The 14874-nt window shown below is 41.0% G+C and overlaps 1 protein-coding gene across 2 annotated transcripts in view; it reads left to right on the top strand.

The window, feature by feature from the left end:
* The first annotated feature begins 706 nt into the window (after positions 1-706).
* SCIN (scinderin) overlaps positions 707-14874 on the top strand; it is a 48688-nt gene continuing 34520 nt past the window's right edge. The window contains exons 1-3 of one of the 2 annotated variants that reach the window (XM_038174984.2): positions 707-868; positions 7326-7480; positions 8511-8672. Coding sequence is in view for 1 of the 2 variants with exons in the window: in XM_027450870.3 (XP_027306671.2) it covers positions 1141-1339; positions 7326-7480; positions 8511-8672 (516 nt within the window). In the remaining variant the exon portion in view is untranslated. Of the gene's footprint in view, positions 869-1047; positions 1340-7325; positions 7481-8510; positions 8673-14874 lie in introns of those variants that run through there. The other variant, XM_027450870.3, reaches the window with a different exon arrangement.

The raw sequence follows: 14874 nt of genomic DNA, 5'->3' as shown, positions 1-14874 counted from the left end.
GAAGATGGTTCAAAAGGATTTCTTAGATGTGGTGATCCTTTTAACCTGTTGTCAGAAAAGATGCTCTCCAGCTGCTTTGTTGCGTTTAGCAGTGCCTGTCCTTCCCTACTGCAGCAGCACCAATTCGCCCTCAGGTTGATACTTGCACTCTTGTATCCAGCTGCCAAAACAACACAGTGGGGAAATCCTGAGCCTGAAAACTCACCCAGGAGGATAGGATGATGGACCTAAAGAGAGCCCTCTATGAAATACATCTTTTGATAGACTGACAGCGTGAACTTTATCTATCTGAATCCTATCCAGATTCATCTGCCTCCTGTCAATATCAGATGAAAGCAGTGAGTTGCTATATACAATTTTCATGCTGTAATGGCCTGCCAGGATGACATACTGACCACTTATAAAGGAAACAGACAGGTGAGAAACAGGTTTAACCCTTCTGGACTGCTGTTGCATTGTGTGGAGAAACGCCACCGTGATGCTCTCTGTCTGCTGAGAAAGGGAACCATACACACACATTCTGGGCTTCAGCTGGAAACTTGAGAAAGATACAAGCTTTTTTTTTTTTCCCCTGAAGCAAGATTCCTGGCAACATTGGGCAAGCAAAATAAAGTTACTGGAGGAGAACTGTGCTCCACCTTTCTAATCCGGAAGAACAAAATTGCCCAGCAGCGAACACAAGCTGTAAAACCTCTGCATTCAGAGCAGCTTAGCAGACGGGATGCCAAAGCAGATAAGCGGCACAGCACGGGATCTCCACGGCACTGGGCTGGCCCTGCTGCGCTGCTCTCCCCTGCTTCTTTTTACCTTTTTCTTCCTCCAACTTCTGAGCGGAGACAAATCACCCCCTTGCAGCAGCAGAAGCGGGGCACGGCAGTTTCTTTTGTTGTTGTTGTTGTTGTTTGTTTGTTTGTTTGTTTGTTTGGTTTTTTTTTGGGGGGGGGGGTAGGGGGGACAGTCCCTGAGGCGTTTTAAAAGCCAGGGACCAAAAGCCGGGGCAGCCCAGTCTCTCGGGAACCGGGACCGCCCCTCTCCGCCCCGCTCCGCCCGGGGGCCGTGCCATGCCGCGCCGTGCCGGGCCGCCTTTGCCGGGCCCTATAAAGGAGGCTGTGGGGGACACCCCCGTGTCCCGGCTGTGCCATGGCAGCGGATCGGTCCCCAGCGGCCTTCTCGGGCGCCGGGCAGCGGAGCGGGCTGGAGGTGTGGCGGGTGGAGAGCCTGGAGCTGGTGCCGGTGCCCCCCAGCCACCACGGAGACTTCTTCGTGGGGGACGCGTACTTGGTGCTGAGCACCCGGCGCAGCGCCACCTACGCCTCCTACCGCCTGCACTTCTGGCTCGGTGGGCAGCCGGGTGTCCGGGATGTGGGATATGGGATATGGGATATGGGGTGGGGGGAGAGGCGCAGCAGGCAAGGCTGCTTCCCCTGCTGCCCGGCTGCGGGGGAAGTGTGGGGGTCGCTGCCTCGCTTGGGTACCTGGGGGTGATTTCACCTTCCTTCTGCGGAGGTGCTTAGGGCAGGAGATGGGGTGCTGAGCCGTGCTGGTGCTGAGGGGCTCTGGGGGGGAAAGGGTGTTTGCTTGCTTTGTGGTACTAGTTTGGAAAGGTGCTGAAGGGTTAAATTCTGGTCTTGGCTGCATCTAACCAAGAGTGAAATCCTGCCTCTATCCAGGTGAAGTTTTTTTGCCTTTCTTTCTATTATGACCAAAATTTCAGCTCAGCCTCTGATGTTGTAGTACTGCTTTGTGTCCAGATGCTGCCTTTCTCATAGAATCACAGAGGGGTCTGGGTTGGAAGGGACCTTAAAGACCATCTAATTCCAGCTCCTGCCATGGGCAGGGACAACTGTCTCCAGACCAGGCTTTGCAGCCTCATCCAACCTTGAACACCCTCAGGGATGGGGCATCCACAGCTTCTCTGGGCAACCTGTGGTGTTGGTCAACTTCTGAGTGCAGAACTTCTTCCTTTTATCTAATCTCAATCTCACCTCTTTTAGTTTAAAGCCATAACCCTTTGTCCTATCCCTACATTCCCTGACAATGAGTCCATCCCCAGCTTTCCCCTAGGCCCCCTTTAGCTACTGGAAATTCAATATAAGGTCTCCCCGGAGCCTTCTCTTCTCCAGGCTGAACATCCCCAGCTCTCTCAGCCTGTCTTTGTAGGAGAGGCTTTGTGCTCCAGCCCTCTGATCATCTTTGTGGCCGCCCTCTGGACTTGTTCTAATACTTCTGTGCCCTTCTTGTGCTGGGGGCACAGAAGCTGCATTCTCAGCTTGACTGCTTTTGCTTTCTGATGATAGAGATTGGAGGTGAAGTCAGCAGGTTTTCTGTAAAACCAGTTCTCTTTAATATCAGCTGATAGCCTAGGAGAGCCCCTCCCAAATCAACTGAGAGCACAGCATTAAGAGCAAAATAGAAGTCTGTTGCATGGATGTACCAAATAGTTCGTATTTTATGTGACTTCCTCATCTGCTGGAGGCTTATGAGATTTCCTTGTCTAGTCACCAGGTCATCTGACCACAGTGGTGGTTGTGTGGCTGTCTATTTCCTTTTTTTTTTTCACTCTCCTGAGGTTTGTGTTTGTAGGGAGCACGTACAGATAGATCAGTGTATATTAGTGTTAATGGGTTTGAGCTGCTGTCCATCTCATTGTTCTTTTGGATGCATTGAAGAATAGCAGAGAAAGCTGGGATTTTCTACATAAATGTTTGAAGCTTGTTTAGTTTTGCATTTGTTACTAGCTGGCATGCTGGGCAGTGTCAGACTGACAAGAGTATAATCATAGATGGCAGCATAAATGAATTTTTGGCAGATAGTCCTCTATTAACAGCACTACTATTTAGGAGCTGGGTTTGGCTACTTACGCCTTTGCTAATGAAGTTAGAACCACTTATGCAGGACTTAGTGTGGCAGACACATCCCAGAGCAAGATGCAAGGGCTCTGCAACTGGACGTAAAGTCAGAGCAGTGACTGACACCTGCAATAATTAACACTTGTCTGCTGTTGGTTGTGAGAGTACAACCTTTGGTTGTACGCGTTGCTGCACGCATTTTGCTGATGTGGTGATATCCAGATATTGTAAATAGCTTTGGGTAATCTGGGCACGCATTCGTACACACCTGGCAGGTTGGCAGCAGTGTGATAAACTGCTGGGAAATCTCTTCCTGCTTGCAGGATGCCCCAGCAGTGAGGCGGAGAGGAACAAAGGCTGCTGCAAGCCTAAAGGCAGCAGGAGTCCAGAACGTGCACAGGAGAGGGCAGTCACATCTGGGGCAGGAGTCTGAATTAATTTGGTGTTGTTGCTGGCTGATTGTCACCACTGTTGCATACACTGAACTTCTCAAAGAAAACATTTCCTAACCTTTGGGCAAGGAGGATGTTGGTAAGGCCTTTCTGTAGACTTCCCATAAGCCATCTATAAAAAGTAGCGGCAGTCATTAAGAGTCAGACTGCGGGATGGAAAGAATTTCTCTAAATTTAGATTGATGGAAACTCTGCAGGTTTTGTGCTTAGATACTTGCAAGGGCTTTGCCATTTGGTGTCACCATTGTGACTCTTGCCTGAGATCTGTGGCACCTGTTACTTGGTGGGTCTCGTATGGTGGATTTGAACAGAGTCCGACTTCACTATAAAAGACCCCAAACTTGGAGTGAAAGCAGAGCATTGAATTTCTATATTTGACAGTGGCAAAATTCCTCCTAATACCTTTCTTGGGCACACCCAAGAACTATAAGGAGGTCCAAACCACGGGTAAATGGCCTGTGAACTTGATGCAGTCGTGTTCTGGCTGGCACCTGTAGGCTAAAATGACCAAACTGCAAACTCTCACACCTGGACAGGGTGTAAGCAGCCAGGAAGTGAGGACTTACTTCTTCCAAGATGCATCCCACACTTGCAGAATAGTTCTCCTTCATTTCTCTCCAGCTTTAATCTCTGTGTATATTTTAATACTCTGAGGTCTGCTCTCGTGCCAACAGAGTGGCACAGTGTAGATGCATGCAAGCGGTTGAACTTTCTCCTTCTTCCCATTTTAATTTCTGTTTAAATAAGACTGGATGTGTTTCTTTGGAGAAATAAAATCTCAACAGATGACACTAATATGCACTCTTCGTTGGTTACAGCTTGTTGCAGTTTAGATGCTGAATCTTTGCCCTTTCACTTTTTTTTTTTTTGTGAGTAAGGGTCTTTACTAGCATTGTAACCTAGGATTAGTGTGGGTTATTTTTTTTTCCAAATTCAGTGCAATCCAGGGTTTGTCTTAAATGTATTCTCTCTTGAAATAGTCCGTATGAAAAAATGCTGATAGATACACTCTAGCTGAAGTTATTTCATCTCCATTTGGTAACTCATAAAAACAAAAGGCGTTGTTAAAGAACTTAATGTATAGCTTTCTTTATGTATTTACAAATGATGTACAAAAGTAAGAGAGATGTGAATATAAAAAAAAAATGAATTTGTCAGCCCATGGAGATCTGTTGGTTTAAATTGTACTGTCATGAGTATGGAGGTGAGACACTCCCATATTTCTTTCTGGAGAAAAATAGTATTTTCCCTGGAAATAATAGCAGAAAAAATAAAGCAAACTGGTAGAATTGTGGTTACTCAGCTTTTTGGTAAAATTTATTAGGCCCAATTTTATTCTTTGCTTTAAAAAGTAAATCTGAATGCTGCAGCTGTAATATGCACTCAGACTGGGAACTGAAAAATGTTCCTGGCCTTTCATGTGTCTTGCTTCCTCTGGCTAAACAGGGGAAAATACTTTCTCTTGAATATGTGTGTTGTTTTTTTTTTAGGACCGCAGAGAGGTGCCTGATCATTTACTCCTAGAGAAATCTAATAAAGCTTAGAGTCTGGAATTAACCAATAGTAATCAATTGGAAAGGAAACTTACAAAGAAAACAAAAGCTACTAAATGCATTCACCAACTACCTGCAATCAGAGTCCTAAGGAGTCACAAATCCTTGTTCAACTGTTTTTGTCATCTAATATTTATTCAGATATTACTTTTTGCTCAAAACATTCAAGTGTACTATCTGTTTATATAAAAGAATGTACAATTGGTCACTTGTGTCCGTAAAAGGGTTTCTTTTAGGAGAGGAAACTTCAAATACGATGTAATTTTACTTAACTTCCCTTCACAGCTTTTGGCTTGGCGGAACTTGTGCCTGTGTGCCCTAAAACTATACCTATGGGCAGCAGTGCTTTTCTGCTAGCAGGTGCTGCAGTGATGATATAGCATGGCCAATCAGTCAGTGTGGATCTGCGTCTGTGGCAGCAGTATCCATTCTGAACTTTGCTGAGAGATCCTGGCTTGGATTTCTGTGCTGACACTTGAGGGATGTGTCAGTAGCTAACTACTGATCTACTCCTGCTCAATAGAAAGAGCCTGTGCTAGCTCTGCAAGCAGACTGTCCACGCTTTGTGACAACCACTTCTGCACATCAGCTCTGCCAGATACAGGGTTTTAGGGGTTTGACAGTTTGAATCTTTCAGGTTTGTTTCTAAAAACTTCTTTGACTAGGGCTATTACTAGTATGCTGCTATGACTCTTCCTGAAGTGAGCTTGACTGAGAATATGTGATGAACACGTACAATTCCTACCTGAAGAGAGCTGTCTAGACTTGAAGCTGTCCCAAGTGGAAAAACCATGAGGCTACCTGTGTGAGTAAGACAGGATATAGCCCACTTGAAATCACACATGGTGTTTCTCTGCTATTTTTAATGCTTGCTCCCAGAGATGAAGTGATAAGATCTATTGAACCAGAAACTATTCTGGTATCTTTTCCTGTACACCATGGATTTTATATAGCTGTTCGTGCCTTAAACTGTAAGATAAATCTGTTTTCCATGCAGCTAGAAAAACGCACGTGTGGATTGATGCTCAGTAGATAATTTTTTTTAAAACAGGTTTTCATTGACTGTTTTATTGCACAGCAACTGAGATTGAGCCTGGTAATGATTCTTATCTCTAACATTGTTCCCAAACCATTTTTCTCGAACCCTGAACTCTGTTGTGTAATTGCAAGCAATAAATCTGAAGGATATAGGGATCTAGTCCTAATGGACATGAATAAATATATAAAAAAACAACCAAACAAAAAAAAAACACTTTACCACCAACCTTGAGGCACCCTGGTCTGACAGAACTTGTTATGTAGCAACATGCTACTGCTAAGTGATGGAGAATTTTTTTAGTTCTTGTGTTATATCCTGCTTTCAGTAATTTTTTGACCTTCTTTGGGCTGGCTTCATGCTCTTCTCTTCCCTATGTCTCTTATTCTTTGGCATCCTTTCCATACTTCATCCTTGCGGCTTTCATACTGAGACTTCCATTGCATTTGTGTCACTGAAAGCTGTACTGTAGGTGGCCACACTCTTCCTGGGAGAAGCAGAGGTGTTGGGTGAAGAGGAGTTGTCTTGTGGCACTTGCAAAGGTGGGCTAGCTATGTCAGTGATTCCCCTTGGGTAGCCCTGTCCCCTCCCCATGTTTTACCCTTTCCTAGTACTGAGAACTGATGCTCATATAGCAGCTTCTTCATTGCCATACTCAAAAGAAAAATAAAAACTCCATAAAAAATCCTACTCTTCAAAAGTTCTCAAGAAAAGCCCATTTCTTGAGACTAGATCCTACCAGCCATCTTCTTGAAATGATCAAAACTGCTGAAAATGTTCATCAAAATGTATTGGCCCATGCTGGAAGTTTCATTCTAATACACACAGTGCTTTGTAGTGTAATTAGGCCACCATCACGGTAGGTAAGGCAGCTATTTTGCCACAGCTCTGGGAAGAGGCTAATAATTAAAAACTGTGACCTGGTGAAGTGAGTACCTGTAACGCAAAGCTGTTTTTCTCTCTCCTATCTGTACCAGGTGATCTTACAAAAGATATCTAAGCAAAATGCCTTTGCTTGCATTTTATATTAATTGGACTGCTCTCAGGAGTTACTTTATGGTTTGGCAAGTTGTTTCTAGTATAAACTTCATCATTTTCTATCTAATCAATTCTTTGATGTGACCTTGCTTGGTCTTTGCACTTCCAAAGTGCAAAAGTCCAAAATTTACCACAGATACTTGTTATGCTAAATTCACTTAATTAAAATATGCTATTACTCAGAGATGGAGAGTAAATGGACTTAGCTATTTTTCACCTTCTTTTCTTATAAAGACGGTTGAAGTTTTAAGAAATGGTATGGGTGGTCATGTTTGGTGAGCAAGGTTATGATGTAGTGCCTTGATGTACTTGCTGAAGGCAGTGCTTGATTGTCACAGAATTCAAAGTTATATTGATTTTTTTGGACATATTTCATCTTTATCATATTTCATTTCAGGGAAAGAATGTACCCAAGATGAAAGCACAGCTGCAGCTATCTTCACTGTTCAACTGGATGATTATTTAGGAGGAAAGCCTGTGCAGTGCAGAGAAATTCAAGGATATGAGTCTACTGAGTTTGTGAGCTATTTCAAACGAGGAATTAAATACAAGGTAAAGAGCCACCTGTCAAAATGTATTCTAAAAATATATGTAACATCATCCACCTCTCACCCCAGTAAAATCAAATCTTCTGCTTTGTATTTGTTACTGAAAGTGTAAAAATTATTAATGCTTATTGGTTTCACATGTGAACTGCCTATCCAAAGCTGTAGGTGTCACAGTATTTAACAGAGAGCACTGGTTTGTTTCAGTGCCCCTTCTGATACTGCAAACGTTTCTCAGACATGCTATCCATGCCCCACAGTCAAACTATCATGAAGTTTCATATTCTTGTGACTAAGGGAGCTCACAGCAGGGACTCAGTTTAGCAGATGGTCTATCTTGCAGAAGCAATTTCCATACTGCAGTTAGTTCATTTGCACTTCGTAAGTCATATGCACTTAGTTCAAATGCAGAACCCAGTGTCCTTAAGTGCTTAAAAACACGAACAGTGGGAAACACCAAAACCTCATTTTTGCCTAAAAATGATGATTATGTTGCACATAAAGCTTTTCTAGTCCTACTAAACGTTTGTTTTTTTGTTTTTTGTTTTTTTTTTCCTTTAAGGTAGCTGGCAAAATCTCATGCTTTTCATGAAAATATTATATTTTAAAATAATTTACTGACCGTTTTTGTCACTGTCACAGACAGCTGAGATTTAAGCTGGGAAAATCTGTACAGGACTGCATATTCCTCTGCAGTCCTTATTTGATAACGTACTGACTTTTGTCCTAAAAAGGTGGTTTAGGATTACCACATCTTCTGAATGATGTAGGAGGAGGTGCTTTCCCTTTCCCCATTCATATGAAACACCTTTGAAAAAGGGTGATAGCCCCTCCTGCAGATAAGGGCACAGACCTGAGAGTTCAGATGCAGAGATGTTCCCCATGTCTGTCTGGTCTGTGGTCAGCACTATTAATACAGTATATAATTCTGGCTTCCCTCTCACTGCATAAACTTCTTCCTTTCTAGCTTATCAGCAAAATGGTAAGTTTCCAGAAATCAAGCTGAAGTAAAGCTTGCTGCTTTGTTTTCTGTTCAGGCAGGTGGTGTCGCTTCTGGATTTAATCATGTTGTTACTAATGATCTGAGTGCCCGGAGGCTTCTGCATGTCAAGGGCCGGAGAGTTGTAAGAGCCACAGAAGTCCCCCTGGCTTGGACCAGCTTCAACAAAGGAGATTGTTTCATTATCGACCTTGGAACTGTAAGTCATTCCTAAAGCAATGCATACTGGAAAGTAGGAGATGCAGCATCCTTTCAAAAGTCTGAATAATACCCTGAAATGCACAACTGATTTGTCGTTCACCCAAACTGACCAAAAAAGCTCTGCTTTAGGAAATCAGTTTTACTGGTACAACACTTTAAAAGTTCAAAACTTCCCTAAATGATTTCTGAAGCAAGCACAGACTATCATTCATGAAACAGTTGTTTCCCACTCAAGGCACTGAGGTGGTTTTTCATTATTTTTTTATTTTTATTTTTTTAACCTTAAGCTGTTCACAGTAAGTCCTTTCTGACTTTGGCACTATCTATCAATGGGATCAATGCTAGGGTTCAGAACAGAATGCAGCTTGGACTTTTCCCTTAAATTAAAACATGATGAAATGTTTATTTTTTAATTCACCTTAAAGAAACAGCTGCAAGATATGTTATCATAGTAACTTGTCATAAAATGTGTTGTAAAACTACTTCAGTATTTCAAGATATCACTTCTACCTGGAATAATGATCTTAAGAAGCAAGACAGTATTGATAGGTAGCCCCATACTGTGAGGCTTTTTGCTGAAAGCAATTAGGCTCAGTGCAGGAAAGTATGGACAGGTAAGAGAACATTACTCTCAGTCATCTGAAGCAAACAGTTTAGTACTGTTTCCTTCAAATTCATGCTAACTTTTTGATACTAAAAGTAGAGTCTGGTATGTAGTCCACACTCTTTAGACACCAGTTATCGAATTGAAATTATTCTCATGCCTGATATACTGACATGTATAAAATATAGGAAAAGACCTCCAAGAACATCTTTCATTTCTAATGTTAATGATTCTATGAGAGAGTTTATCTGCAGGGTAGCAACTGCAGTTGATCTTGGTTTTATTGCTTCACACGGAAGTGGTCAGCTACTTCAGCAAGGTTTGATAAGAGTTCCTAAGCTTACTGAAAAGAGAGCTCTTCTAAACTCATGTTGTAATTTCTGCTTTTTCTGCAAAGCATCCTCTGATGTGACAACTGAAGATATTGGTATCTGGTGGCCATATTGATTCATCATGCTTAGCCTTCAGATAGCACAGCAACCAGTATTTTCCTAACACTATTCCATCCCTCCTATGATGGTGTGGTTTGAGCACCTGATGGAGCCAAGTGATCAGTAACCTCTAAATGTTTCACTGTAGTAAGGATGTGAAGAAGAGACAGACACAGATTATCTACTATGTTTCAGAATTAATCTGTGGGAGATGGGAAAGTTGGAATTAGCTGTCAACAGAAAATGCTGCTTTTGCAGTCAGGCTATCACAGGGCTTGAGTTTTCTGGTTTGGAGTTACCCTCCTACAGACATCATGTGGAAGTAGGTATGCTCCAGTTCGACTTCTCCAGGCCCTCACTGTGCTGGAGTTAACCCAGTTCACCCGAAGTAATTACTGAAGTCCCACTGCAGACATGGCGATGACACTGAAGTGCACCATGGGTATGTAGAGGTGTTAGATGTATAGGTTGATGAGACCTGCTGAGAGGAGAGCACTGTCACTATCAATATAAGTGTAATAAGGCTTTAGATTCTGGGTTTTTAATGCTGAATGTACATTGTGAGCCTTTTTCCTTTTTTGGTGTAACACCACTGGTTTTGGATTTCCTGACTGATTAGACAGAGGTTAAGCTGCAGTGCAGCCCCTTTGTAGGAAGCAAGATTAGATGTGAACAACATATAGATCTTTACCAGATTATTGGGAGTCCGTTAAAGCACGTGACTGATAACAGTTCTTGGTCTTGTAATGCCAGTGGTGTAAGGGTGATAGGCTTTCTTGGATGTATAAACAAGTTAAGAAAAAGATGTTTTGGCACCCATTTGCAGTAATTTCATTATAGGTTATTTGTAAAGCAGAACTTGAGAGGAAATGGCAATGTCTGATACTTTAAGATGAAAGTGTGAAAGTAGAGCTGAAGTGCATGTAAAGAAATAGGTGTGGTATGAAACTTGCTCCAGATTTCCACCACGACAGTGTATTTTTCTCAGAATTATATTTCAAGCTGACATAACTGTATTTCAGATTGAAATTTTCCATTACTAGAGGTCCATTGTAAGTGGGAGAGTCTTTAAAGGAGCTCTTAATCAAACGTAGGGGTCCTTTTAAAAAAAATGGAACAAGTAGATTACTTAATGGAAATAAAATGAATCTTTAATATGGTTGCTCTTGAGTCTTGGGATTTCTCAGGGCACTGCTGAATCACTGTGAGAATAATGGACAGTAATTGCTTAAAGTAATGAGCTTATTGTCAGTGCTCTTACCATCAAAGTACTGTAGTGTGTCAAATAAGATGAACTTGCAAGATGTACTTTTCTTAATCTCTTAGCTAACAAGAAAGATGGTCTCCATGGCACTGCAAAACTAGTCATGCAGTCCATTTCCTGTTGCATTTCATCAAGCCACTTATATAATAAAAAGTCATTTCTTTTCCCATTGAGCTCAATTACTGGAGTATGTTAGACCTTGTGTTTGAAGAGGTAATGGAATATTAAGAAAGGTAATAATCACAAATAAAACTATTATTGGCTGCTAAGTCTTCCCTCCTGGTGATAATTCCTTAAGTTGAAAGCATCTGTGCATTTGTAGATGGTTTCACATACTCACAGTTCAGTTTCTGCTGGTTACCTCATGCCTAGATATGTTGCTTACTACTACTACTACCCCACTTCTAACATTTAAAATTATCCTGCCGTGGTCTTATCTTGCCTACTTTGAACTTCTGAGGCTGAAGCAGAAAACAGCTTCAGATGGCAGAGAAAATGCTGTCTTTGACAGGAAGGAAGGTAATGGCTTCGTGTACTGTGGCTATGAACCTGGGAAGGTTCAGCTCCTGTGCCTTTAGGACAGGCAAGACAATTACACGGCAGTTGCTGAGAAGGCTTACTACAGGCCAAGTGACTACAGAGAGCAGGAAGAGGGCTGCATGCCTCTTAGCTTCTTGGGGGGGGGGGGGGGGGGGGGGGTGAAAAAAAAGAGCACTCTTAAAATAAGGGTGCTGGTCAGGTGAAAAGTACCAAGCAGTTCTGAGATTGGGCCTGATCTAATTTCTTTCCCAAAGGAAGAACGCAGAAGGCTAGGCAATAACTATACCTAATGTTAAGTGTAAACTGCATTCAGTCCATCCTTCCCATTAGTATGGCGGTGCTTATAAACCGATTCATAACAGCCAGGAGATTGCTGTTTTGAAATTCAAGAGCTTGAAGGGTGCTTAAAGTACTTTGATTGCTGTAGGGTACAACAGTGTGTGAGACCTTTCAAGGGCTCTGTGAATTAAAAGTGAGAACTATTATGTCAAAAACAAAAGCATGAGAATGAATAAATTTATTATGTTCTACTTTGTTATGTTCTAGTATGTTATGTTCTACTTTGTTATGTTCTAGTATGCTTCTACTTGACCTCCTGACATCATAGGTATACCAAGTGTAAGAGCCATCTCATCTTCCATAGAGACACCTGAAGAAACATTAATAATAATGTACAGACCTCTTTTGTACAGCAATTGCTTTTCATAAAAACTATTAACGTGCTATAGATTAAAATATTTACAAGAAGAAAATTAACTTCTTCTTTCTAAATGTAAAAATCAAGAGGATGTACTTGTTTGAGGGTTATGACAATGGGGTATGATTCAGTATCACATTGCAAATTTACGAACTGTTCTAGTTTTCTTCTGTAATCTCCTCTTGCCTGCACTATCTCTTCTAGGTGGTTTTTCCTTTAAAGAAAGCAGTTTAGTCAGCATACTTATTGCTTTATAACAGTCACTGTTTGGGAATAAATGACTTGCATGTGGGAGTTCATCACTGTAAGTTTCTCTTCCTAGTTGCTTTCCTTGGCACTGTCATGTCCAACTAGTCATGTCCTTTTTGTGTTCTGTTTCTCCTACAACTAACTTCTTTCTCAGTTTCACCAAGCTGAGAGTTAGAATTTTGCTCAAGGGGGCAGGGAATTGCTAAACAAGTAGCAGAGCTTGAAGAACTAAATTAAACAGGCTTATTTAAATGTTAAAAATATGGTTGTAACTACACACAGTGTAGCTTAGTAAGCAGGCATGCCATGTTTTTCTATAAATCTGTGAAGCAATTATTTTTAGTTTCAGTAATTTTAACCTCCAGCATTCTAGAAGTTAAGTTATAGTCCCAAAGTCATCAGATGGAGAAATATGAATACTAAGCCTTTTTATTTCTTCAGTTAGTGTTCAGAGTTTGTAGTTTCCTTTCCTTTCTAGGGACTGGAAACCTTTCTTCCCTTTCCACACCCACTTGTATGCAGAAAAGTGGCTCAAACAGAGACCATCATTAAGGCTCAGACAACTTCTAATACCAAGGATTCAATTAGGTTAGTTTACTTCCAGATGATGCAGAAAATCCAGATCCCCTGCTGCTTGAGCTGCTGGTACTCAGAATGAATATACTCCTGTTATGTACCCTTTAACGCACTATGGTGTGGCAACAAATATTTCTGGAACAAGCTAGTAAAACAAGTGTGAGAGGAAAAATGAATGTAGTAGGTGTATGCCTGTGGTACATCTGACTTATTTTTATCCTGACGATTTGTTCCAGCTGAATCAAGTGGGAGACTCTAGACTGATTACAAAGACACTATTGTAATTATACTAGGGCTGGGCTCATGGTGGCCTCAGCAGCATTTTGACTGAAAGAATTCAGAATTTGTTTTGGATTATCAGAACGCCATAACTTTCAGTGGTTCACTATATTGCAGCTTCAACAAATGAAAGGCAGATTTGATGTAGACTTGAAATGGTTATTTTTTTCCCTGCTTGTATCTCAAATTCAAAAGCCAAGACAGGAAAAAAAAAATGAAAAAAATAAATTTCAATATTTATAAATTGAGAAAACTGTCACGGAAACCTACATTAAACTGGTTCAATCCAAACACTCTTTTTCATATATGTCCATTCCTGAAAAAGTCAGTGAAAAAGGTGCTGTGTTGTAGTCGCTTCTAAGTTTAACCGCTCCGTTATTTTTCCCATCACTTGAACTTTGTTTGCTTAGTCTAGCACATGTTTTTGGCTAAAAAGAGTTTCACACTCCTGTTTCAGGGCTCTCCATTTAAAGTTTCCAAAAAATTGTTCAAATTGTTTGAACAGACTCTGGGGTAATGTGCATATGTTTTAATTTTAAGGAGAACTGAAGGAATTAGAAGCATTTCTGTTCTGTGCTATTCATTTAAAAATTTGGCTTTACAAGTCTATTTACATGTTCTCATTTTGTTAGTCTAGTTACTTAATGGATTAAAAGGAAAGGTGTCAATAGAAAGAATTTTTCAACTTTAATGAACTCTTTTGTTATCAAAACAGCTGTTTATTAATGACATGAAGAATGAATGGAGTCTCAGATGAGTGCTAGCCAATTAAGCTGATACAAACATAGGAGCATGATAAGATACACAGAAAAGCTTTGCCAATATTCATGTGTGCTCAAGCTTTGTGGTTTTTTGTTTTGTTTTGTCTTCTGCCTCTCTAGAAGTGGTATCTTAGGCTCACTCAATGTAGCAATATTTTCACCCACTTTCAATAGAGCGCCACCTCATTTGGGCACTCCTGCACCACTGCTCCTCTCCTCCTGACCTACTGTTCTTCACAAACTTTGTCAGACTTTCTTCCAACACACTGAAAACACTTCAGTAGCTTTGTGGTTAATTGCCCAGGCTTTGATCTGATTCTATCTACAAATATAAGCAGCTAAACCTAAGAGAAGAGAGGAATTAAGGCAAAACTTCACGAAATTTTTCTTGTTTTTAGCCCTTTTTTATGAGTTGTGGGTGTAAAGATAATGTTCCTAGTGTTCCACATCAAAAAAGCAACATTAAAAAAAACAACCAACCAACCAAAAAACACAACAAAACTTCAGCTGAGTGTGTTCGTTCATTTGCACTAATCCCTTCTTTGTATCTGTGTCTCTATACCTTAGTATAGAGACAATGTAGTTCAAAAAAACAGAAACATCATCCTGACATTAAATACCCCAACAAGTATCTAACAAGTATACAACAAGTATCTAACAAGTATACAACAAGTGGATAGATCTATACTGTGGATGCCAACAAGTATCCACAGTATAGATCTAGCTGACTCCTAAGAGTGGTATTTTTATTTATTTTAACTGATGTGCAATTACATGCTAGAGGCATGTTCTAGTGTAG

Source organism: Anas platyrhynchos, chromosome 2 (assembly GCF_047663525.1).
Source record: "Anas platyrhynchos isolate ZD024472 breed Pekin duck chromosome 2, IASCAAS_PekinDuck_T2T, whole genome shotgun sequence".
Lineage (NCBI taxonomy): Eukaryota > Metazoa > Chordata > Aves > Anseriformes > Anatidae > Anas > Anas platyrhynchos.
This window is presented reverse-complemented; position numbering and strand designations above follow the sequence as displayed.